Source organism: Bubalus kerabau, chromosome 7 (genome assembly GCF_029407905.1).
Source record: "Bubalus kerabau isolate K-KA32 ecotype Philippines breed swamp buffalo chromosome 7, PCC_UOA_SB_1v2, whole genome shotgun sequence".
Lineage (NCBI taxonomy): Eukaryota > Metazoa > Chordata > Mammalia > Artiodactyla > Bovidae > Bubalus > Bubalus kerabau.
Genome location: NC_073630.1, coordinates 33,250,345 through 33,275,833, shown reverse-complemented (window position 1 = coordinate 33,275,833; position 25,489 = coordinate 33,250,345). Strand labels below are relative to the sequence as shown.

General features: G+C 36.5%; 1 protein-coding gene across 7 annotated transcripts in view; it reads left to right on the top strand.

Moving 5' to 3' along the window:
* The window catches only part of ZGRF1 (zinc finger GRF-type containing 1), a 56,286-nt gene that overhangs the window by 9,448 nt on the left and 21,349 nt on the right, over positions 1 to 25,489 (top strand). For 4 of the 7 annotated variants that reach the window (XM_055587980.1, XM_055587982.1, XM_055587981.1 and 1 more), the window contains 13 exons: positions 1,103 to 1,288; positions 1,949 to 4,139; positions 7,473 to 7,546; positions 9,746 to 9,796; positions 11,615 to 11,701; positions 13,370 to 13,555; positions 15,625 to 15,727; positions 15,821 to 15,918; positions 18,233 to 18,356; positions 20,421 to 21,079; positions 21,976 to 22,114; positions 22,629 to 22,813; positions 23,596 to 23,792. In XM_055587980.1, the coding sequence (XP_055443955.1) occupies positions 1,103 to 1,288; positions 1,949 to 4,139; positions 7,473 to 7,546; positions 9,746 to 9,796; positions 11,615 to 11,701; positions 13,370 to 13,555; positions 15,625 to 15,727; positions 15,821 to 15,918; positions 18,233 to 18,356; positions 20,421 to 21,079; positions 21,976 to 22,114; positions 22,629 to 22,813; positions 23,596 to 23,792 (4,280 nt within the window). The remainder of the gene's footprint in view (positions 1 to 1,102; positions 1,289 to 1,948; positions 4,140 to 7,472; positions 7,547 to 9,745; positions 9,797 to 11,614; positions 11,702 to 13,369; positions 13,556 to 15,624; positions 15,728 to 15,820; positions 15,919 to 18,232; positions 18,357 to 20,420; positions 21,080 to 21,975; positions 22,115 to 22,628; positions 22,814 to 23,595; positions 23,793 to 25,489) is intronic. The other 3 variants (XM_055587985.1, XM_055587984.1, XM_055587983.1) reach the window with 2 other exon arrangements.

Sequence of the window (25,489 nt, the reverse complement as noted above, 5' to 3'; positions counted from 1 at the left end):
TGGGATACATTTTGTGAAATTGCTCTTATTTGAAATATTTTCTCAAATATTCATGTTTTTTCTCTGGAGAAGGAAGAAAAGGGAACCAAAAGCATATTTTAGTATAAAGAATAAGACAGTAGAAGTTGTTTGTTCTGGATTTATTTGCCACTTTCACATACTTCCTAGCTAACCTAACCTCTCTGTGTTCACCCTCTCTACTATAAAATGAGGACCATGGATGTATTCTACCTGATTGGTCAGAAAATTAGAAATAGCTTAGGTAAAGTGCCTCGCTGTTTAGTACAATGATTCTCAAAGTGCTAAAATGTATATTTTTATTATCATTGTGTTGATTTTGGTCATGGTACTTGATATGTTTTAAAATTTTATGACAAAAATGGTGGTAGAATTCTAATATTTATCAAAAGAGGGTCTAGGAGGAGCATTATTTTATGAGATACTTAATTGATGGTAACAGTGGTTATTGTTATTTCATTTAAAGTAAAGATTGAAAAAAAAAAAAGAAAAAAAAATAAAGTAAAGATTGAGTACCTTATCTGTGATAATACACAGATTTTGCATATTACCAACCAGGTTAATAATCTTTTTATGTTGCAGTCTGAAATGGTAATAGTACTGTATTCTGTTTATTAAAGTGATTAGAAATGCTATTTCAGAATATAATTGTTTAAGTAATAGTTCATAATAATTTGTGATAATTTTATGTATCTAATTCAATTAGTTTATAAATATATATAACATTATTTAATAGCTCTAATTTAATAATTACATTTAATTTTATGAATTCTAAGTGAAATCCTTGAGATGAAGCACAGTTTTCTTGTTTGTCTTTGTATCCCAGCATGTAGCAAAAAGGCTCATATAATCCTTAATATGTATTGTTGAATAAACAAATTAGTGAATTTATTTTGTTGTATTACTTTTTTGTGTGCTTGTTGATGGTTAGTGCATATTAATAAATAATTTAGTTATTGATTCATTTAGCAACTATTTATTGAATATCCATTGTGTCTTTGCCAGTGCTGGAAGCTTATTGCAACACATATATAATCAAATAATTAGACATATATGATTTTGATGCTTATTCTTTAAAATTTAGGTTAAACCTGGAGATGATTTAGAAAGTGATCGGTACTTAATCACAGTTGAGGAGGTTAAAGTTGCTGGAAGCACAGCTGTGAAGCAGGATATCATTAAAGAAGCACCAGCATTAAATTCAAAGAGGTTTATGTCTTCTGGCCGATCCCTTGGGTGTCAGCCTGCTGGTTTAAAAAGGAAGTTCACTGTAAGTTTCTCTGTTGAAAATAATAAATCAATATATATTTATAAAATCATTTCAAGAAGTAGTGAATTGCAAAACTGTTGTACTGTATGATTAAAACAGTACTTTATCGTATATGCTATGGTAGAAAAGACTTCCCTGGTGGCTCAGACAGTAAAGTGTCTGCCTACAATGCGGGAGACCTGGGTTCGATCCCTGGGTTGGGAAGATCCTCTGGAGAAGGAAATGGCAACCCACCCCAGTACTCTTGCCTGCAAAAATCTCATGAATGGAGGAGTGTGATAGGCTACAGTCCATGAGGTCGCAAAGAGTCAGACATGACTGAGCGACTTCACTTTCACTTTCACTATGGTAGAAAGGAAGTAAACTTAATACAAATGAGTGTTTGCATTTTAGCATAGCAGAATTTATATCTTTTTTTTTTTGGCTATGCTGGGTCTTAGTTGTGGCATGTGGGATCTAGTTCCCAGACCAGGGATCAAACCCAGGCCCTCTGCACTGGTATCGCAGAGTCTTAGCCACTGGACCACCAGGGAAGTTCCCCAAAATTTATGTCTTCATTATTACTTTATCTTGTAAAATACGCACATTCTTTTTTAGCCAGTTCATTTTACATTTTCTTTATTGTCTATAGAACAGCTAATAATTGTTTAATATTTTTAGGGTTTTCAAGGACCACGTCAAGTACCAAAGAAAATGGTTATTACAGAAAATAGTGAACCAGCTGCTTCACTTGAGTCTGAGAAACCTGGTCCTGCTTTTCTTTCTCCATTGTACAGCACACCTCCTTTGTTTTCTACAATTGGCAAGAAAGATACAAGTAATATGCCAACAGACTCTGAGAACATTGTCACTTACAAGAACAGAGAGCGAAATGGCATACCTTTTTCTTCAGTTATCTCTACTCCATCCTTCAAGATTAACCCAGAAGTGCTATGTGAAGAAAATTATGTTTGCTCTCCTGTCAGTTCTGTAAATAAGCGTTCAGATTCTTTACTGACTGATGAGTCCATGAAAAGAGACAGTTTGGTATCTCATGGTTTAGGAGTTTCACAAAACATTAGAAGCAAAGCCCAGATATTAGCTCTTCTGAAGTCCACATCCACAAGTACATCTAAGGAGTTAAATTCTGAGATTATAGGCCATTTCCCTCAGATACAACCACAAGGAAGTTTAGAAATTCCTGCTGAACCAAATTGCTTAACCGAACAGGAAGAATATGCTGAAATGAAGAGCACAGAAAGTTTACACAACCAGCATCAATCAGAAAATGCCATGAGAAATAAAAGCCGGTGGGCCATGTATTTATCCTCACAGAGTTCACCTGTACATTCTTCTACAGTAGATGGAAAAGATATAGAAAAGAAACCCAAGACCCAAGAAGGTAATTTAAACTTGAAAGACTTTTCAATGCAAAAAAGGATCCAGTTCTTTGAAACATGTGCTGAAAAGGGAAAAAGGTATAATGAAGATAAGCCAATAGATGATAATGATCAATCCTGGGATCAAGAAGGAAAACTAGAAATTCCTTCATTCTATGAAAACAGTAGCTTACCAATTAATTGTAACATTGTGGTAAATGATGGCTTATTATTAGATTCTGACATTCAAAAAAATAATAAAAGATCTGTTGATCAAAATGACCAGATAGGCAAAAAAGGATCAATTCTTCTTAGAGAAAAAGCACAGGAGATAAATATAAATGGAACACCAGAAAAGAAGTATGAACATCTACAAATCAAATCTTCACTAAGTAACAATTCTGGGATCTCTGATGATATATTTTCTAAAAGTAGTACTAACAATGAAAGCCTTAGTAGTATTCATGAACCCATGAGTGATATATCACAGCCATTTGTGGAAGTCACATTTAATCTAAACAATTTCGAAACCAGTGACACTGAAGAGGAATCACAGGAAAGCAGCAAAATTTCCCAGGATTCAGAGAATTCAACTTTGGTTAATAGCAGCAATTCAAGATGGGAGAATATAAGCTGTAAAGAAGTTGGCAGTGAACATCTGCCTCTCTTAACGTCTACTGGGGGCAAACTTTCAGAGACATTTCCCATGAAAGAGATTCTGCCTTCACAGTTTTGTGATAAAACTTGTGTAGGTTATGACACAGAAACTTGGAAAGCTGGAAACACTGGAAAAGAAATAAAGGAGGTGTGTAGTGACACATTAAGCAATTTTGACTCATCTTTAGAGTGGACTGATGATAGATATGTAGAAAATGATGAGGGCGCTAATAAATCCATTAGTGCTTCCTTCCCAAGTAAACCTGAAAGTATGAACACAAATTTACATATTCTTCATCTTTTAAACATAGCCACTGATCAGAAACCTGAAAACAACCAATTTTCAGAACAGGCTCAGACTCGGCCTTTTATTATGGGAAGTGACTTAGACAAAAATACCAATCAGGTTTTACCATTAACCTCTAGCAGTGGCAACAGTATCCAGATATTAAATGCCAAACAGATTCACTCCAAAGAATGTACTGCACTTGATAGATCACAGACCCAAGGTTCCAATTCTTTGTGTTACCCTTTGGGAAAAACACATATTTCCAAAGACACAGAATCACATATTTCTGAATCTGAAGAGGTGGGAAGGAGTCGAGGTTTATCCCAGGACCATATTGATGTAGAAACTTCTGGAGAAAACAAACAATACGGGAATAATCTTAGAAATTCTTCAGAAATTTCTGGATTAGTAAATAGCATTTCTCTCTTAAAATCATTGACTGAACACAGTACGGCTTTGGAAGGCTTGGAAGTATTGAAAAAGAAAAATACCTCCTTGAAACAACAAGGAACTCTGCAGACATATGAGCCAGATAGCAGTCCTGAAGGTTAGAATGGCAGGTCTCATCCTCGTTTTATTTGTTTACAGCTGTGTAATATTTTACTGTGTGGTTGAACCATCATTCATGCAACCAGTCTCCAGTATTTTGTTATTGCAAATAATGTGACAATGGTAACCTTTTATGTCTGTATAACTCTGTGGGTGTTTTGCATGTTATTGCAGGTATGTCTCCAGGGCAGATTCCTTCCTAACAGGTTTGTTGAGTAAATGTGTGTCTACTAGATGCCTCTAAATTCCCTCAAAGGAATCATACCATCTCTCACTCCCACTAATAATGTGTCAGAGTGCCAGTTTCAGCATAGCATTGCCAATAGAGTATGTTGCCAAGCTTTCGAATTTTTACCAGTCTAATAGATGAGAAATGAGAGTATAAATTTGTATTTCTATTACTACAAATGAAATTGAGCTTTTCATATACTTAAACATCATTTGTCTTTTTTCTCAAACTGTCTATTCTACCTTTTTATCCAGTCTTTTCATGGTTGTTGGTCTTTTTATTCTCTTTTACTTGGAAGAATTCTTTAAAGATTAGAAAAAATCAGCCCTTTATCTATGATATATGTTGCAAATATTTTCTTTTAGTATGTTGTTGATTGATTGGCTTTTTGACTTGGCTTATGGTATTTGCCAACAGCATATTTTTTAAAGAAAAATAACATAGGACATAATTAATACTATGTACATATGAACAAATGAACAATGTACTTTATAATATTCAAAAGTTAAAACTGAACTTTTATTTGATTATCTCAAGGAATCCCTGAGAAAAATAGTAATAAATTATTGTATCTAGAAAAATTTTTTAATGTAGTTAAATTTGATGGTTATTATAGTTTATTTTCTAAAAAACTAAAAATAAAAAACTATTGAAAAATAAATGTGGGTAGATGTAGTTATACAATATCAGATAAGGATATAAATTTCTAATATAAGATTTAGGAATTACAGATTTTAGTTTTGGGAAATTTTTTCTTTTTTCTCATCAAGTTGGAGAAGAGGATTTTAGTTAATTCTCATTATTCGTGTGATATATGTGCTATACAGTTACCAAACAGTAAGTTAGTGAACAGTAAGCCATTGCTTCTAGGAGAAATGAAGGGTAGGAGAAATGCATGGTTAGTTTCCTTCAAACCTCTGGTCAGAACATTTTCATCAGCTAATCAGTATAAAACCTTGGTTTTTTATTTATTTTATTGAAGGATAATTGCTTTACAGAATTTTGCTGTTTTCTGTCAAACCTCAACATGACTCAGCCATAGGTATACATATATCCCCTCCCTTTTGAAACTCCCTCCCATCTCCCTCCCCACCCCACCCCTCTAGGTTGATACAGAGCCCCTGCTTGAGTTTCATGAGACATACAGCAAATTCCCATTGGCTATCTATTTTACATATGGTAACGGAAGTTTCCATGTCACACTCTTCATACATCTCACCCCCTCCTCCCCTCTCCCCATGTCCATAAGTCTATTCTCTATGTCTGTTTCTCCATTGCTGCCCTGTAAATTCTTCAGAACCATTTTTCTAGATTCCATATATGTGCGTTAGAATACAATATTTATCTTTCTCTTTCTGACTCACTTCACTCTGTATAAGAGGTTCTAGGTTCATCCACCTCATCAGAACTGACTCAAATGCGTTCCTTTTTATGGCTGAATAATATTCCATTGTGTATATGTACCACAGCTTCTTTATCCATTCATCTGTCAATGGGCATCTAGGTTGCTTCCATGTTCCAGCTGTTGTAAATAGTGCTTCAGTGGACAATGGGATACATGTGTCTTTTTCAACCCTGGTTTCCTCAGGGTATATGCCTAGGAGTGGGATTGCTGGGTCATATGGTGGTAAAACCTTGTTTTATGTGTGTTTCCATTTAAAGATGCCTTACTTAATGTATACTGGTGATTGATTAACACTGAAGTTATGACCAAAGGCACTCTAATTCATGCCTGAATGAAACTTATCACTTGTTTTCTACATGAGGGACACCATAGCCTTCTTGCACTTAGGAACACTATGCAGCAGTACACTTAGGAAACATTTTAAATAGCAGAGTCACCAATAAAACACCCTCAACTATGAAAAATGTACTAAAGAGATCACAAAAGGGACACTTGAAGCAGGAGAGCTGAAATTAGCAGGCGGAGTGTCTTCTACCTCAGCTGGGAATGTGCACATCAAGACACTCATTTTTTCATAGTTCTGCATGTCTGCAAATGACCTCAGAAATATAGCTTTGATTTGGGGGTTACAAATAAATTTTAGTAAGTAAGTGGGATCTGTGAATAATAAGGATCGACTGTATTTTCGGACATAGATGTTTCTCTAAAATATGACTAAGTTGGTTTTCTTGAGACAGTTTGAGGAGATGAAATTTCTTATTAGAATTTAACAAATGACTTCATGGATTTTAATTCAGAATTAGATAAGAATCAGTTTTACCACCATTTTAGGATGTGTGAAAATGTTTAAAAAAAAAACAAAACACATTTTCTCCAATATTTTAAAGTTTTTGTGAGATAATGGGATATATTTTAGAAATGTTAATTTAGAAGTTTATTCTTGAGTGAAGGCAGTGAAGGAAAAAATAATTTTCATCCAGTGCCTTTTAAAAATTCTCTTTATAAATAAGCTCAATTTCTAAGATTTTTGTTTCATTTAAATATAGTCTGAATGTTTACAGGAAAATAATGAAACCAAAAATAATAATTGGTAAAAAATGAAGTTTACACTGGATATAGCTATGTTTGTTTCTTTGTTTTTACCAGAAGTAATCACTTAAAAATTATAGTCTTATTGGTGACTTTAGAAGAAACTGAGATTATTGAATTTCTTTTAAGGGAAAAAAAAATCCTGTTTTAAACAGATAACTGATAAGGTGTTTGACTTAGCCACCCTGTCCTCCTTTCCATTCTGCAGCCTTACCAGCTTTTCTGTCTTGAAGAGTCTTGACACTTCTTTTGCCTTTTGCCTGAACACCTTTATTCCTGTATAGCTGGTCTTCTTATCCTCAGGTTTCAGCATTTCTTCCCATGAGAGATCTCTCCAGATCATCCTGCTGAAACCACTCTAGCATATTGCCCTGTGTTATGAAATCCTTTTGTATCACAAGCTGAATTTATTTACCTTCGCTGTCCCTCTGTTTTCAAGGGATCTTGTTTGTTTTGTTCACTGCTGTTTCCCCAGTGTCTGGCATACTGTAATTTCAAAATAATGGTTACATTCCTTGTTTCACTCAGTTTTAGAAATAAGTTTTAAAAAATTTTAGAGCACTACTGTATGTTTGATGAATAAGATCGTTGGATTTTGTCCATTATAGCTGAGAAACCATTGACTACAATAGTTTCACAAGCTATACCAAAGTCTCCTCATCTGAACCAGGATCCTCATCAGGTACATTTTTTTTCTGTCAGTATATTTATTATTTTCATATAGAATGCTCTAGAATTTGTAATGATATTATAGAAATACTGAGAGTTTGAAGCTATCTTGGTTCACCACCTCCCTTGTATCTCAGTGATTTTATGCATCGCTTGGCCAAAGGAAATACCTAGCAGTTCCATTTATTCAGTTCAGTTCAGTTGCTCAGTCGTGTCTGACTCTTTGTGACCCCACGAATCGCAGCACGCCAGGCCTCCCTGTCCATCACCAACTCCCGGAGTTCACTCAGACTCACGTCTATCGAGTCAGTGATGCCATCCAGCCATCTCATCCTCTGTCGTCCCCTTCTCCTCCTGCTCCCAATCCCTCCCAGCATCAGAGTCTTTTCCAGTGAGTCAACTCTTCGCATGAGGTGGCCAAAGTACTGGAGTTTCAGCTTTAGCATCATTCCTTCCAAAGAACACCCAGGACTGATCTCCTTTAGGATGGACTGGTTGGATCTCCTTGCAGTCCAAGGGACTCTCAAGAGTCTTCTCCAACACCACAGTTGAAAAGCATCAATTCTTCGGCGCTCAGCTTTCTTCACAGTCCAACTCTCACATCCATACATGACCACTGGAAAAACCATAGCCTTGACTAGTTAGTAGTATTAAAAACTTACCATGTCCGATTTATTTGGCAAGCATTTTGGTTTTTCTTTCCAGTTTTATGGAGATATAATTAACAGTATAACATTGTATTAGTTTAAGATATATAACATAATAACTTGATATATGCATATATGATTGTGAAATGATTACAATAAGCATTTTATTTTTAAACATTTACTAATGGAGTGCATGTGCTTGTTGGACACTGTCCAGTTTCTCAAACCTTGGAATAGATTCAGTTTCTAGGTCCACACTGATTTTTGCATGGTAATTGATTTTTATCATAGCAATTTCCTAAAACCCAGCTTCACAAAGATAAGATGTCACTGACAGAAATGACAGGGGATTTGATGTTGAAACTGAGCTACCTTGAATTAGTTTGTTCAGTTTCTGACAGATGTCTAATGACACGGTGTTTCCCTCAAATTTAAATCATCTTGTGGAGCCCCCATTGAGTACACTGAGGCACCCCAAAGTACCTTGTTAAACCAGTTTGGGAACCATGGAAATAATGTAAAAAATAATAATACTAATTAGGGTGAACTGAAATTCTAGAATAATGTAAATTAGTGTTTCCCAGTGAAGATGCTTTTAGCACATTTGAAGAAACAGTTCTTTTATTGTTTCATTTACCCCTAGTTTGTATCATATTTTATTTTTCATGTTACTGTTTTTTAAAAATCAATTTTTTCCTCATTTTTTTAAATACAGAAAAAGGTAAAAAAAATAAAACTTACCAAACCACCGAATGGTAAAGAACCTTTGTGCCAGTGCAAGAGATATAACAGACATGGGTTTGATCCCCTGGTTCAGGAAGATCCCTTGGAGGAGGAAATGGCAAACCACTTCAGTATTCTTGCCTGGAGAATCCCTTGGACAGAGAAGCCTGGCAGGCTACAGTCTGTAGGGTCTCAAGAGTCAGACATGACTGAAGCAACTTAGCATGTATTATCACCTGGAGATAATTACTGTTAACAGTTCCAGCTTTTTTTGGCATATTAAAAAATGTGGGTAGATTAATGGGTACAAATAGTTTTATGTCCTTTCTAAATAGTTTTATATCCTTTCTGCTTAATATCATATTTTTTCTCACATTATTAAAAACTCTTAAATGTACCTTTTAAAGGTTACTTATCATTCCATCCTGTGGATATCCTATGCTTTGGACAAGGAGTTCCCTATTTTGGACATTTAGATTATTTCTAGCATTTTGCTTTTGTAAATAAAACTTTAGTAGATAATTTTGCATGTAAATGATTATTTACATTTTAAAGTGTTTCCTTAGATTTGATTCTCAGAAGTGGAACTGATAATTTGAAAGGCCAAGAACAACTTTCTTAGATGTTGATAAAAGTCAGATTGAAATATTTTAATGTTTTACAATATGAATATTTGTTTCACTTTATATTTACCAGTACTAAGATCTTTTAAAATTCTTCCTAAGTGAAATAGTATTTAATCCAACACTTACCTTTTAATTCTTTGATTGCTAGTAATGGTGTCCTTTATTTTTTCTAACTTACTATTACCTTTTGGCTTATATTAATATTCTATTCCTAAGATGATAAAAGAAAATGAAGCTGAACCAAGTGAATCACATCAGTCTTTGCAGGTGAGTTAACTTTTAAAATGTAATACAGTCAGATATTGTATCTGTATATATAGGTATGGCATGTAATTATATGTTTGTGTTTTATATTGCCAGTTTTCAAATTTATTTGTAATTAGTTACCCTTTTCTACTCATTTAGATGAGCCTACTGGCTTGTATAAGTGCCCTGTGTAGCCAATAGGATTTGGTTAAATAACAAATCTTTTATCATAAAGCTAATTTTGCAGACTTGCAAGCATTACCTAATCCAAGAATTGCCATTGACAGTTACAGCTGCATCTGCAGGCTGTGTTCCTTAAAACAGCACAAACACAATTCATTGTGGTGGCTCAGTCATTTTTCACCCTTATGTTAGTATTACAAGATCAAATATATAACATAAGAGCAGCTTCCTAATTTAACTTACAAATGATCACATTATTACTGTTCTTTTTTTCACTTAAAAAAATATGGTTTAAAGTTTTTCAGTGATAATTATTCAAATTAACACTGTCACTGTTTTTCCCTTTAGGATGAGTTACCATTTAAAATAAATGTCATATATTTTTAAAGCAAAATATTTTATAATCTCGCAGTAATGAAAAAGGTCTTAGAATCTTTTGCAAAATAAAAGTAATTTAAATCTCTTTAGTATTAATATCGAAGTACATTTTTGTTTTTATAATAGCTTTCTTGCTACAACTCTGAAACAAACTCTTCATATATAGTAGTGATAGAAGAAACTTTCAAAATTTAAAGTTAGGGTGCTCTTTGAGGATATACTTAATGCCACCTTCACTTTGGAGAAGGCAATGGCACCCCACTCCAGTACTCTTGCCTGGAAAATCCTATGGATGGAGGAGCCTGGTGGGCTGCAGTCCATGGGGTCTCTAAAAGTCGGACACGACTGAGCAACTTCACTTTCACGTTTCACTTTCATGCATTGGAGAAGGAAATGGCAACCCACTCCAGTGTTCTTGCCTGGAGAGTCCCAGGGACGGGGGAGCCTGGTGGACTGCCGTCTATGGGGTCGCACAGAGTCGGACACGACTGACGCGACTTAGCAGTGGCACCTTCACTTTAGTTCTGTATGTGTAATTAGTCACACATAGCAAAGGAGCTAGAAGCTATTATACTATGCTAATTAATTTTTAAAATTCACTGTTGTTAAAAATGCTAGTTCTAAAATATGAGTTGATTGTTTTCAAGAGCTACTTGATTGGCAGTTGTGCTTACAGAGTTATAAAAGGAAAGTGACCATTGTGTGAACAAATACAGTTTACCTCTTTTAGTGACAATTTTTTTCTTCATAATTATTAAACATAAAATTTCTCCTACAATTGAGTTCATTTGTTAAGTCTCAGAGTCTCAAGTCTGTAATTCACATTAGAAATTATGGATATTTTAGTTACTTGAACTAAAAATGACTAGTTGCTGTTGTCTATATCTTGTGTTTTATAGTTGCTAGAAAATGATTCATTTTTTAAATAAAGTGTTACACTATTTATGATTTTCCTCTTTTAATTTCACACTGATTTTTGAATTAAATAATCTGCATTAACATAAATTTTAGTATGGGATTTATAACATACTGTTTTAGAAGATTTCAATTAAAGTTTAGAATTAGAATTTTCTAATATGCTGAGGTTTTAAATTAACTAGTATAGTCCTTTCTTTGCTAGAGCACTCCTTTGCCAGGAGTAGTTTATTTTGTGTATGTATAGAGAGACGTGAGATGGAGATGACGTGTACTTTTAAGTTTGGGAATATTTTCCCACCAAACTCATAAACCACCTATAAAATTATTTTAGCTAACACACTAATTGATATTTTATCCTAGTTCATTCCCTTGGGCACTGAAGAAGAGACTGCTTTTCTAGCTGTTATTCCTAAACAAATGGAGAGAGAAACCTGTAAAGACCCCAAGGTAAAATTTGTGAATTGATTTTTTAACCCACTGTTTTCCTGCTGTTTTTTACACAACTTTAGAGTTCGTAGACAGGTTAGTGAGCAAAATGAATTAACCTGATTTTAAGAACAAGAAAACTAATGACTGTTACCCCTTTTTTGGTCTTGAGCCCTCTCTCTGTTACTGATTAATGCATCATAGGATACCCTAGGGATTGGACACAATGATATATATAAAGTACAGTTAATGAATGTTCAGTGCAGAACAAAGTGAAGATGGCCATAGCTTTTCATTTACTATAGTTCACTTCACCACTCTTACTTCAGGCTAAATGGGTAGAAGTATATATAACCAAAGCTCTAAGTAGTACTACCCACTTGGCAGCAAAAATTGATAGAGATAACAGGATATATATGGGTGGGTTTTGTAAATGATGATTCTGTTCTTAAAACTCAGCGTACCTCTGGAAAAGATAGACATAGCAGCAAAGAAAGCAAGGCATCTGTTTGCTTATAGAGAATTTGTATTCCCCATCAAACAATGTAGAAAATACAGTCTTTAAAAATTTAGACTTTTTTTTATTGATATGTGTTATATTTTAAAAATCAGTGTTTTCAACAAAACTCCTGTTCCAGAGTCATTTTAGTTCCTTTAAAATGTGTGGTTTAAAATCTTCATTTTTAAGTAAGAATGTTCAGATTATATATTATTGTCACTTTGTTAATTTATCAGTTAGAAATAAATTCATTCTTTACATACTTTCCTTCAGCTCTACACACTATTTTTCCATCTTGTGGGTAGACTTTGTCACCTTGTGTAGAGTAAAAATCCTAGAACCCTCAAGGGGGCAGCAGAGAAAGTCTTGTGCAGTGTGAAAGCAGACCAGGTCTCTTGAGTGGGTGAGAGCCCCCCTCTGAGGTACATGTCCGTCTTGGTACTCTTAGACCTCCTTTGTCCTCAGAGCTACAGGAGCCGATTATCTGGGAGGCTAAGAGCCCAGCATCTCCCTTGCTAATAGCCTGATGGTTTACAAAACCTTTAAACAAAGGAAATGCTTCCTCTGTTCCTTCTCTTTCTTCCCTTAACACATTCCAAGCATGGTGTTAAATGCACACGATACCTTGATGAAGCAGAAGAGTTTCTGCCCTCAAGGAGCTTGCAGTTCAGTTAGTAGACAGAAAAGAATACACTTCATTGTAGCGTAATATGATGTCTATAGGGGCTTCCCCAGTGGCTCAGCGGTAAAGAATCCGCCTGCAGTGCAGGCGCCACAGGAGACACGGGTTCAAACCCTGGGTCAGGAGGATGCCCTGGAGGAGGGCATGGCAGCCCAGTCCAGTATTCTGGCCTGGAGAATCTCATGGACAGAGGAGCCTGGTGAGCCACAGTCCATAGGGTCATAAAGAGTTAGACACTGAAGCAGCTTAGCATGCACTCACGCACATCATGTCTGTAATGCAAAGCTGTGGGGAAGTTCCTGGTGGTTCAGTAGCTAGGACTCTGTGCTTTCACTGCCTAGGGCTTAGGTTTGATCCTAAGTTGGGGAACTAAGATCCCACGAGCTGTGTGTCGTGGCCAAAAAAAAAAAAGTAATACTTAATAGAAAACTGAATTATGCATTGTTTTCTTTGTATATATACACTGTAAATATATTTCTCACTACTCGTTTTTAATAATTCACTGTAGCCTGTTGAGTTTCAAGGGCACCAAGTGAAAGGCTCCGCTTCTAGCGCTGTGATGGTCAGAGGACACAGCTCACAGGTTGAATGCAGTCAGCTTTTGGATAGCACTGTGTATGGAAGCTGCACGACAAACACTTGTTTTTTGACACCAGAGTTGCCTAGCACTCGTATGCAGATGGGCTTCTTGCAGGTAAAATGATTCTTATAGTCGCACCTTGCCAAATCATTTTCTTTATGTCAATACTAAATTTTGCAAAGAAAGCATATTTACATCCTTGTACAGCTGTAAGTTAAAAAACAGTTTAGTAAATTCACATGAAGCATCATAAATCAAACTAAGACAAAACTGTTTGAAAGATTTACTGCCTTTTTTTGGGATCAGGAACTTAAAGGATTACTTTTCACTTCAGAGAATATTAGGAATTCATGACAAGAGCAAATAGGCGGATTATATATAGAAAATACATTTTATAACAGCTACTAGATTTGTTTTCCTTCTAATATCCACCCCTCTCCGCCGCTAAGTAGATGCCAAGTACCTCTCATTGCTACCAAATAGAAGGGGTTATTGAGAAAAGGATGTATGCACGTATTTGAAACAGTATCTGTTAAAGAGATTTAAAATTTTTCCATTTTTTATTAAAGCATAAAACACATACAAAATAAATGCACAGACCGTAAGTACACAGCTCAGTAATTACCACAGGGTGAAGACAGCCATGTAACCTCCACCCTTAAGAAACAGAGCATTGCCATGGTTATTGGGGTTTATCAGTTTGTTGATTTCTTATTGGGATCTCTTGTAGTAGGTACTTTGGTTTGACTTTCTTCCATATTGCTAAGCCTATACTGTTTCCCTGTCCTTTTAATATATTGTAATTCAGGGATACCATTATTTCTTAGTTTCATGAAAGGTAAGAGGTGTTTCTATTTCTCATTTCTTGTTTTTTTTTTAAAGAGGAGAATTGAGAAGTACTCCATACTGAAAAAGAAATTTACGTCCATTTGTTTTATTTTTAAATATTTTCACATACATCAGTATGGTCATGTTTTATATCCCAAGTTTCTAAAAAATGTTCTAAGGCAAAATGACTGGACTTACCAACAGAGATAAGAACTTTTAGAAGTGTGACAGATTGCTTGCACACAGCAGTATCTGAACTTTAGAAATTATCTTGTATTTCATAAAATCCCAAGGTATTATAATTAACTGTAAGAAGCACCATTGTAATGTATGATACTAAGAAATTAACACTAGTCAATTAACATTACACAGTGCTTTTTCACTGCCTTTTTAAAAAATGTGGTAAACACATACTATAAAATTTACAATCTTCACCATTTTATGTGCACACTTTGGTAATGGGAAGTACATTAACAGTGCCATGAAATAGATCTTCAGAACTTTGTTCACCTTCACTTGGATTTTTAATGTTATATTTAGTGAAAGACTCTTAGATTTATTTGAACATAGAATTTTATTGTATATCACACTGCTTTGTTTTCTTGTCTTTCCATGAATATAATACTTTTCGTTTGATGCTAAACCCTAGTTTGATCTTCTTGAGGACATATAAACAATAGAACTACTTTAATATGTCTAATATTAATAATGCACAAATTCATATTTGTGATCATTATTTGACCAGTATGACTCTTTGCATATAGTTGCACTGCACAGGCAGAGATAACCATGTCATAGCTGTTGTCTGTGCTATAGAGATGTAGAAATGTCATTATTTTTAAGGTGTATCCCCATCTCAAAGATGTTAAGAGATAAGAAATATGAGCCATAAGAATTGATGAAATATAATATATTCTACTTTCCCTGAATGGAATTGGCTTCATAACATCTCTTTGTTTTTCTGTGTCTCAAGTTATAAACTATGCTATGCTATGCTAAGTCACTTCAGTCGTGTCCGACTCTGTGCGACCCCATAGACGGCAGCCCACCAGGCTCCCCCGTCCCTGGGATTCTCCAGGCAAGAACACTGGAGTGGGCTGCCATTTCCTTCTCCAATGCATGAAAGTGAAACGTGAAAGTGAAGTCGCTCAGTCGTGTCCGACTCTTAGCGACCCCATGGACTGCAGCCTACCAGGCTCCTCCATCCATGGGATTTTCCAAGCAAGAGTACTGGAGTGGGGTGCCATTGCCTTCTCCGTATAAACTATATATATATGTATATATATACAGATAGGTAAAGTTATGGATGTATACACAGTTTTTTCTAAACTGATAAATGGATCTCTATTTTCTAGTTCCCAAATGAAGAAAACTGTCCAAAAGGAGATACTAGCTTTACTATTGAAGACAATTTTCAAGTGAGAGCTGAGTTTAATAAGGACTTGACTAAAAATGATTGTAAGTATATTATAAATAAAATATAATATTAAAAAGTTATTTGACGTTGAACAAACTAGTGTATAAATATTCATGCTTTTTCCCCCCCGACAGCAATTTTAGATTTCCCTCCTAAAGATTCAGACCATTTATATAATTATTTGGATTATAATTGTAAATCAACAGAGAGGACTTCGTGGGAAAAAAATAAGGTATAATGTGAACAAAGTTGTTTTTCTTTTTGCTTTGTTTGTTTTTGTGGCCACACCTTGCAGCTTGTGGGATTTTAGTTCCATAATTAGGCATGAACCTGGCCCCGATAGTAAAGCGTTGAGTCCTGACCACTGGACTGCCAGGGAATCCCCTAAACAGTTTTAATAGTTGTGAGTAAAAAAATTTCGTGAATCTTAGAAACAGCAAGTGAGATTGGAGAGCTGGGTGGGTTCAAGAATGTGAACGAAGGCCATAGTAGCTGGATTGTGGAAAGTCACAGGCAAAGCAGTAATCAGATGAAATTGGGAAAGTGAGCAGGATCAGATACACGAAGACTTGCAGGTCAGATTAAGAGGTTTAATATTGGTCTACGTTCCATTGCGAAATTACTGAAGGGTTTCGGCAGAAAACTCATTACATTTACATTTTTAAAAGGTTTTGCTGGCTGCTGTGTGGAAGATGGATTTGATGGACACTGTGGTGGAAGCAAGGAAACCAGTTAAAATGAGCTGTAGATGATAGTGACTTGAAGAGACTGGCAGTGAAAGGATAGAGGAGTTGGTAATTAGATTTAAGATAAATTTTGGAGTCAGAAGCATGGATGTTGCTAGATTGGATGTAGAGAGCAGAGTGAAGGAAGGGGAGGAGAAAGCCTCCTGGATTTCTGACTTAACAAAGTGGACTGAAGTGGGCTTTACTGAGTGGAGTCAGCTGCAGGGCTCTATTAGTCTGCTAGGGCTGCTGTAACGGAGGATGAGTGACTTAAACAACAGAAATTTATCTTGTCACAGTTCTGGAGGGCAGAAGTCCAAGATCATGTTTCTGATGAGAACTCTATTCCTGGCATACGAACGGCTACCTTCTCACTATGTCCTCATGTATACTTCCTTGGTATGTGCACATGGATAAAGAGAGTGCAAGAGAGTGAGAATTCTCTTCTTATAAGGACACTAATTCTGGTGGATCAGGGTACCACTCTTACGGCCTCATTTAGCCTTTACCTCTTACAGGCCCCATCTCCAAACACAGTCACACTGGGAGATGGGGAAGAAAGCAATAATAAGAGGTGTTGCTTCGTACTGGGGACCCACTAAGAGGCCTGTAAAACAAAACTCAGGATTGTCCTCCCTGAAGAATAAGAAAAGAAAGGTATTCACATACCAGTTCCCATCTGTCTTTGGCTGAAGGTTACTCCTGGTCATATTAACCACCTGGCACGTTTGGCCTGCTGTACCTGCTGTCCCAGCCACTGTCCTCAGACAGAAAGATGCAGATGCTTGAGGTAGGAAGCCTGGGACAGGTGGGGGAGCAATTCTCCAACTGTAGATGACCTCAGAGATAAGCCAGGGGCACATGGCAGGATAGCAACAGCGTCTGCTGCAGTGGTTAACAGTGGGAATCTTAGGAACTTTTCAGTGGGCTATGCTTCCTGCCATGCAGAGGAGTCTGGTCTACTGGGAGAGCACAGAAGCGGACTTTCAGAGAAAGAGACAGAGTTAGTGGCAGCAGAAGCCCTGATTCCAGCTGGTTTTGAGGCCCTGGGCCCAGCTCTGTTCAATTTATACTAGATTTTTTTTTTCATTGGAGGATAATTGCTTTACAATGTTGTGTTGGTTTCTGCCACATTCAAGATGAATCAGCCATAGGTATAGATATATCCCCTCTCTTTTGAACCTCCCTGTCACCTCCCACTCCATCCCTCCCCTCTAGGTTATCACAGAGCACTGCAACCCATATTAGATTTTTAAGGTGATTAATTTCTAGAAGTAGCAACACAATTAAATCCTATTAGAAGGAGAATAACATAGAGAATGATATGACTGTTCAGATATGGAATATATTAAAGAAGAGTTTATTCCATTTAGAAGCAATATTTTGAAGTTTTACATCAACTGTAGATATACCCTAGACCTAAGGACATAAAGAAAAAGCTGTTCAGGCCTTGGGTTTGCAGGAAGTGTTGTCTTCCCAGCTCCAGACATGAGATCTGCTTAAGCCTGTGTCCCTAAGACTGGAACCTGATCTTCACAACCAAATGCCCATAACTCATATCAATCCAAATCAGAATCTGACCCATTTCAAATAAATCCAACAGGTTTATGTTCTGTATTTCACTTTCCAATATCCTTGTTTATTTTAGTGCATTTATTCTGTCCTGCCCCTTTTGGAAGGAACTTTGCCCCACTATAATTCTACACAATGTGCTTGAAAGCATTGTTTTTATAATACAGTTACTAGAATTTGTTCAGACTATAGGGGAAAAATGCAATAAGAGGATTTTGGTCTGTAGTTTTGTCTCTTCTTTGTGGATAGGTGACATCACCAGAACAGAAGATCTCAACATTAAGCCCTGTTTCTACTTTATCTTTTAACTCGAGAGATGATGACTTCATGCTAGAATTCTCTGAGGAGTCCCTGAAAGCGCAAACTTTACCTGGTAATGTTCACTTTCTCAGCGTAGATAATTGCTCCCGTATGGTTCTAATCTATCTGTCCATGTAAAATGAGATTTTTCATTTGAGAGATTGCTGCTGCTGCTAAGTCGCTTCAGTCGTGTCCGACTCTGTGTGACCCCATGGACGGCAGCCCACCAGGCTCCCCCGTCCCTGGGATTCTCCAGGCAAGAACACTGAAGTGGGTTGCCATTTCCTTCTCCAGTGCATGAAAGTGAAAAGTGAAAGTGAAGTCGCTCAGTCGTGTCCGACTCTTAGAGACCCCATGGACTGCAGCCCACCAGGCTCCTCCGTCCATGGGATTTTCCAGGCAAGAGTACTGGAGTGGGGTGCCATCGCCTTCTCTGTGAGAGATTGCTACTAAACTAAAAATAATCTTGAAACCAGACTCAGTGTCTTATACCCTCACACCTTCCCACACTCTGCTTTGACTTTTTCTGTTGAGGATGGCTCTTACTTCCAAATCCAGTACTCCCTTCTATCTCTCTGGTACCTTCTTCTTTATCCTCTCATCTCATCTCAGACCTCTACCATTGCCAACACTTCTCACAGCTGTAACTCCAGAGCCTGGCCCCTCTGTAGCCCCTTCCCCCGCCCAGGGAATGGGTTCATTGTGAATGTCAATCATGGTTGACCTTCTCATAACCTCTTAGCTTCCCCTCTTTTGCTTTGGGATCCTGGCATTATCAGGGAGCTCTTCAACTGCTGTGACCTCAACTGCATTCTCAGGCTTCTGTGTCTTCATACTTTACACCTCTTCTTCCCTATGAGTAATTTCCTGCTTCTTGATAAGATAATACATTTATAGGATCTCTTCCACTACTGTTCCTTAATCTCATCAATGTATCTTCCCTTGATTCTGAAGTTAGGCTGAGTGAGGAGTAAAGTTGTAGGTAATTTTTTGGTCGTGGGTGGATGATATAAAAATAAAAGCTTAAAGTGTCTGGAGAATTGGGTTGGAGAAGGTTTAGTGGGTGTGGGTGGCAGAGGAAGCAAGGTAGGAAGGAGTCAGTATGGGAAGAGTGAGCATCTAAGACAAGTGAAGCGACAGTGACAGACAGATGGTCACACAGTCCTGCCATGACTTACTATTTAATCAGGTTTTAACTTTTCATCAATGTTGCTTAATCAGTTTGTTAGGATTACATCATAACACTTTGCAAAAGAATGCCATCGACTTACCTGCTGTCCTGCTACCTTCCCAAGTGACCGCCAGGGTTTATTTCCAACGAAACAGAAACTGTCAAGAAGGAACATTATTATAGAACAGGAGACCATAGCATTTTAGGTAAAAACTTTAAGCTGATACAGTTCTCATGCAGTATTACTATTTATTCAGCAAATTACTGATTTTAATATTTTCAGGAATATATCAACTACTAGTGATGCTGAAAGGAATTCTAAAACTCAGCGAAAATCTGCCATAACATGTGTTTATCACAGTTGAACTCTTATCACATAACAATGTATCAAAATAAAGCTAAAAGTCTTCTTTACCCTGAAGGTCAACATATTAATCCATGAGTGTAATAAATATATGAGAGGTTATAACACATCAATAAATAAACCTTGAACTTCAGTCTCTGGAGAAGGAGAAAAAAACCTAAGTTTGGTTTCTTGTCTTAACTCTGCTAATTGGTAGTTATGTTACCTCTAAGCCTTGGTTGGCAACCTCATCTGTAAAGTGAGAATGATGAATCCCTTCCTGGTTGTAAAGTACTTGAAAGGTTCAGTGTTATATAAATATAATGCAGTATTTGGTGGGGTAGGTGTGGTGGTGGTGAGTGGAAATTATTAGCTAAGAAAGAAAAGAAAAAGAGAAGGATTTCAAGTTTATCAACCTTAAAAAAGTTTCAGAGTCTAAAATTAAATATGAAATCTTTATTTTTTTGAGACTAAAAAATTAAAAATTTTTAAAAGGAAATGTGATTTTCTTTTTCTGGCACAAGGCATGTTGGTACTTTTTGCTTTTTTGTATGGATACCCACCGTTTTCTAAAGATTGAGTGATATCTGTAATACATTTTTAATCAGCTCTCTTTTTTTCAGTAATGAAAAAATCAAGTTCTCTGGAGAATAAGAACCTTCAAAGGCTTTCCTTTGAAGTAAGTAGAACCCGAGCTCCACTTGTTACTTTGCCGCCTGCCAGTGGGCCACCTGACTTAGATTCTTGTTCATGTATGATGGACCGTGACAGGCAAAAGTCTTCTGGTCCTCCCATATTCCGCCTGTGTGAAGAGTCAGCAGTTCCTTCTTTCAGCTTTGGGCCCAAGGACCAAAGCGAAGCTTCTTTCTCTAACGAATCTAGGGAAGTGACTCCAAGTGAGGTTTCACTTCTTGATAATACATCTACTCAAAGCAAGTGGCTGAAATATCAAAATACACGCCAGTGCAACTTGACTACTCCAGACAGAGTTGATGAGAAAGTAACAGATGGCTTCTTTGCTGAGGCTGTTTCTGGGATGCATTTTAGTAACACAGGTGAAAGAGAGAATGATGCTGTGAATGAAAGTTCTTTAGACTCTGTGCATTTACAAATGATGAAACACATGCTTCGACAGCAGCAGCAGGATTTTAGCAGTCAAGATTCAGTTTGCAGAAAGAAGGCATTTTCTTTGACTATAAACGAGGCTTCTAAGACTGAGAAAATTCAGAATATGTTAGGAGAGTATGCCTGCTACAACTGCAGTGTAACAGGAGATTTACAGGTGAGGAAATGTACCAGTGTTTTCTTGGTGCATCTTTTCCAGTACTTATCTGAATTTCAGCAAAAGAATTACCAAAGTCATACAGGTGAAATGATTTTAGTCTTGAAGCCAGTGGCTTTGGATTATTTTTTTTTTTTTAAGAGTTTTCCAGAACTTTTGCTACAGTCACATTTTTTAAAAAAAATTCTTTTTATTTATTTAATGAATTTATTTGGCTGCACCAGGTCTTAGATGTGGCCTATGGGATCTTAGTTCCCCGATCAGGAATCACACCCAGGGTCCCTGCATTGGGGGCATGGAGTCTTAGCCACTGGAGCACCAGGAAAGTCCCAGTCACATCTTCTTTGACTTAAGACCTTTCTAGAGGTTGTAAACACTAAATTACGTATTTGAAAGTGTCTGGTGCAGTATCTGGACATAAACGGTACTTAAATTATAGTTCTGTTTCCACCATCACTTCCACTACTACTATTACTATTGTTTTCATTTTTACTATCAGCTCAGTTTTGATTATTTTCATTTCACTATCAGCTCAGTTTTGCTGACCAGATCATTATTAGGGTAAAGGCACATCCTGCTTACATTGGTTATGAACAATTCTTACTGTAATTGTGACCAGAAGTAGAGATACATAATGATTCACTCACATCAGTTAAATTTTTCCTACAAAAATATTTTAAAACTTATTAAGGGGCCGACAAGAAAAGTTAGTCTTATTTATCATTAAAAGTGCCATATCATAGCCTTTCCTGCTATACTCAATTTCCCATTTAAAATTAGAAAATGATTTCATGCATTCTGAAAATCAAAAGAAAAATTAATAGCTATAGAATTTGCTTATTAGTAAACAGTATTTTTCTGGAATTATTGTAATAACTTGAATTATTGCATTTCAGGGGGTAAATGACTCTGAGCTATGCTTCCCAAGTGGGCAGAAAGTAAAATCTGCATGTCTTCCCCAAAGGCAGATTCACATACCAGCTGTTTTTCAGTCTCCTGCTCATTATAAGCAGGTTTTTACATCTTGTCTCACAGGTATGAGACAAGATTTTTTTTAATTTTATTATGATTGATTGCTGCTTAATGTCAATAGTATAACTGTGAGAAAGTGTAACATCCTATATTATGAATTTTTATATTAAATTTCTACTTGAGATTTGCTATTTTCTGTATATTTAATCCAGGTTTTGACAGGAACTCATATTTTAATTTCAGATCAAAATTGAGTTTAAGAGTGGGAAATGACAGCATTATCTTGTTCAATATGTAGTGTAAACATTTTTTTAAAACTAAAAGTGTTACAGGTAGTTTTGATAAATCAAGTAGGAAATTTTAAGTATGGTGTATGATTAGTTTTGATTGTTTTTTTATACAAGAGTAATACTCATCTTTTTAAAAATGGATGTTAATGTTATGTTACAGTTTACTCCGTCAAAGGCTATTTTCAGATTTAACTAATAGTACATATCTGATACAAACATGAAATTATTTTGTATTTAATTTTCATCTGTATATATTTTTAAATTACCTTAAAAAAATTTTTTTTTAGAACATTTAAATATATTGCTATTTGGATTGGCACAAAGGTTGCACAAAGCTCTTTCAAAAGTTGACATATCATTTTACACATCATCAAATGGAGACAAACTGAAAAATGTAGAAAATAATGTGCCATCCTGCCATCATCAGCAGCCTGCAAAACTGGTCATGGTTAAAAAGGAAGGTCCAAATAAGGTATTTTTCCCTCTTCCCCTCCTTTTGTTAGACTTACTTGTTTATAAAAGTCTTGGTACCTGTTGCTTTACAACAAGTTTAAAGTGTTAAGTCTTGACTAGGAGTCTTCTGCTTGAGGCATTAGTAACTAACATATAGTACACACTCAGTACATTTTTCCTGAAAGATGATCTGCCTTCGAGGATACAAAAATATGAGTTAAGATCAGCTTTCAGATTGCTTGGGAACTTGCTGCATAGTAGCAGATGGAGAACAAGATGTAAAAGGAAATTTTATATAATACTGGAATGTATAAAATAGGAGGGATGTGCAAATTACTGGAAGGGCACTGAGAAGGGAATATGTCCCCACCTGAGGGCTTAGAGAATGCAGGGATGAGCCTGAAGAAAGTAAAGCTGAGACTGGCCTCTAGTACGAGTAACAAAGCTGATACGGCCAGAGGAGTAGAGAAGCACACTGCCTTAATTCATATTGCTGATGACATTATTATGGAAGAAGTTAAGTTAGTGAAATGTGGGTAATGTTGACTGATGATTTGTACTCGAAACTGTACTTTCACTCATAATACAGCTTTCCTCCACTGCTTGCATATTCCACTTCGTTAATTGAGTATGTAAATTTGGATTTAAATTTAGTTACAAAAGCAAGAATTCATAGATAATATTGGAGAAGTCTCCAAGCAGCCTTTAGAAAAGTCTTGACAAACATGGTACTAAAACAGTAAAATAAATAAATAAAAACATGATTTTTCTCACTAAGTTTCAATATCTTTGTCCCCTCAGGGTCGTCTCTTTTATACCTGTGATGGACCCAAAGCTGACCAATGTAAATTTTTTAAGTGGTTTGAAGAAATGACCCCAGGATATTTAACACAGGAAAAATCTCTACCTAGCATGGTTTTAAGTGATATAAAAAGTATTGGCTTCTACTTAAGAAGTCAAAAGATACCCCTCTATGAGGAATGCCAACTTTTCGTGAGGTATGTTTTATGATGCTAAGTAACTGCCTCTAATTGTATCAAAATAGTAACCTCAAAGAATTATCACCAGTTTTCAAAGAGTTTGAGTTAGGAAAAATATCTCAAAGATACCTCAGTTTTTATAACTATAAAATGGGAATAATTCTCTAAAGCTGTTTTTGGTCCTCTCTAAATATTGAGCAGATATTTGGGGTGGCTCAGTGGTAAAGAATCTGCCTGCAAATGCAGGAGATGCAGGACATTCCTGATCCCTGCATCAGGAAGATCCCCTGGAGAAAGAAATGGTAACCCACTCCAGTATTCTTACCTGGAAACTCCCATGGACAGAGGAGCCTGGTGGGTTACAGTCCATAGGGTCGCAAAGAGTCGGACACAACTTAGCAACTAAACCACATTAAACAAACATTGAACAGTGTCAGCAATATGAAGATTACTGGCAGGAATGCCATTTTTCTAACCACTTTTACATTAATCATAATCCTAAGGAAAACTCTGTGGAACAAATCCCAAGAATAATTTTTATCAGTGCAGGATAATACATAGTGATCATTCACAAACCTCAACTACATAGTTTATAGTATCATAGAATGCTACTTTTTGGAAACAGTCGTTATAAAAGTTGAATTACCCAAAAAGTGAAATAATGAGCATTTGGATGATAATTTAATAATAACAGCATTTATTGGGAGCTTGTATATGTCAGGTACTCTTCTAAACACTCTGAAATATTATTTCATTTAATTGCCATAATTTATAAGCTTATGGAAATATAGTCTGTTACTCCATTTTACAGTTATAGAAACTGAAGTAGTCTTTTAGATACTATTCCTAATTGTCTCTTTTAAAAGTAATGATGTTTCTGTGAGGCTTGTCTTTGACACAATATATTTTTATTGTGTATATATACGAGATCCAACCAGTCCATTCTAAAGGAGATCAGTCCTGGGTGCTCTTTGGAAGGAATGATGCTAAAGCTGAAACTCCAGTACTTTGGCCACCTCATGCGAAGAGTTGACTCATTGGAAAAGACTATGATGCTGAGAGGGATTGGGGGCAGGAAGAGAAGGGGACGACATAGGATGAGATGGCTTGATGGCATCACTGACTCGATGGACGTGAGTTTGAGTGAACTCTGGGAGTTGGTGATGGATAGGGAGGCCTGGCGTGCTGCAATTCATGGGGTTGCAAAGATTCGGACAAGACAGAGCAACTGAACTGAACTGAACTGAACTGATATATACATATGAAAGTGGGTTTCTCAGATGGCTCAGTGGTAAAGAACTCACCTGCCAATGCATGAGTAGAAAGAGATGTGGGTTTGATCCCTGGGTCAGGAAGATCCCCTGGAGAAGAAAATGGCAACCCACTCCAGTATTTTTGCCTGGGAAATCTCATGGACAGAGGAGCCTGTTTGGCTACAGTCCAGTTCAGTTCAGTCACTCAGTCATGTTGGACTCTGTGCGACCCCATGGACTGCAGCACACCAGGCTTCCCTGTCCATTACCAACTCCCAGAGCTTGCTCAAACTCATGTCCATCAAGTCGGTGATGCCATCCAACCATCTCATCCTCTGTTGTCTCCTTCTCCTCCTGCTTTCAATCTTTCCCAGCATCACAGTCTTTTCAAATGAGTCGGTTCTTCGCCTCAGGTGGCCAAAGAATTGGAATCTCAGCTTCAGTATCAGTCCTTCCAATGAA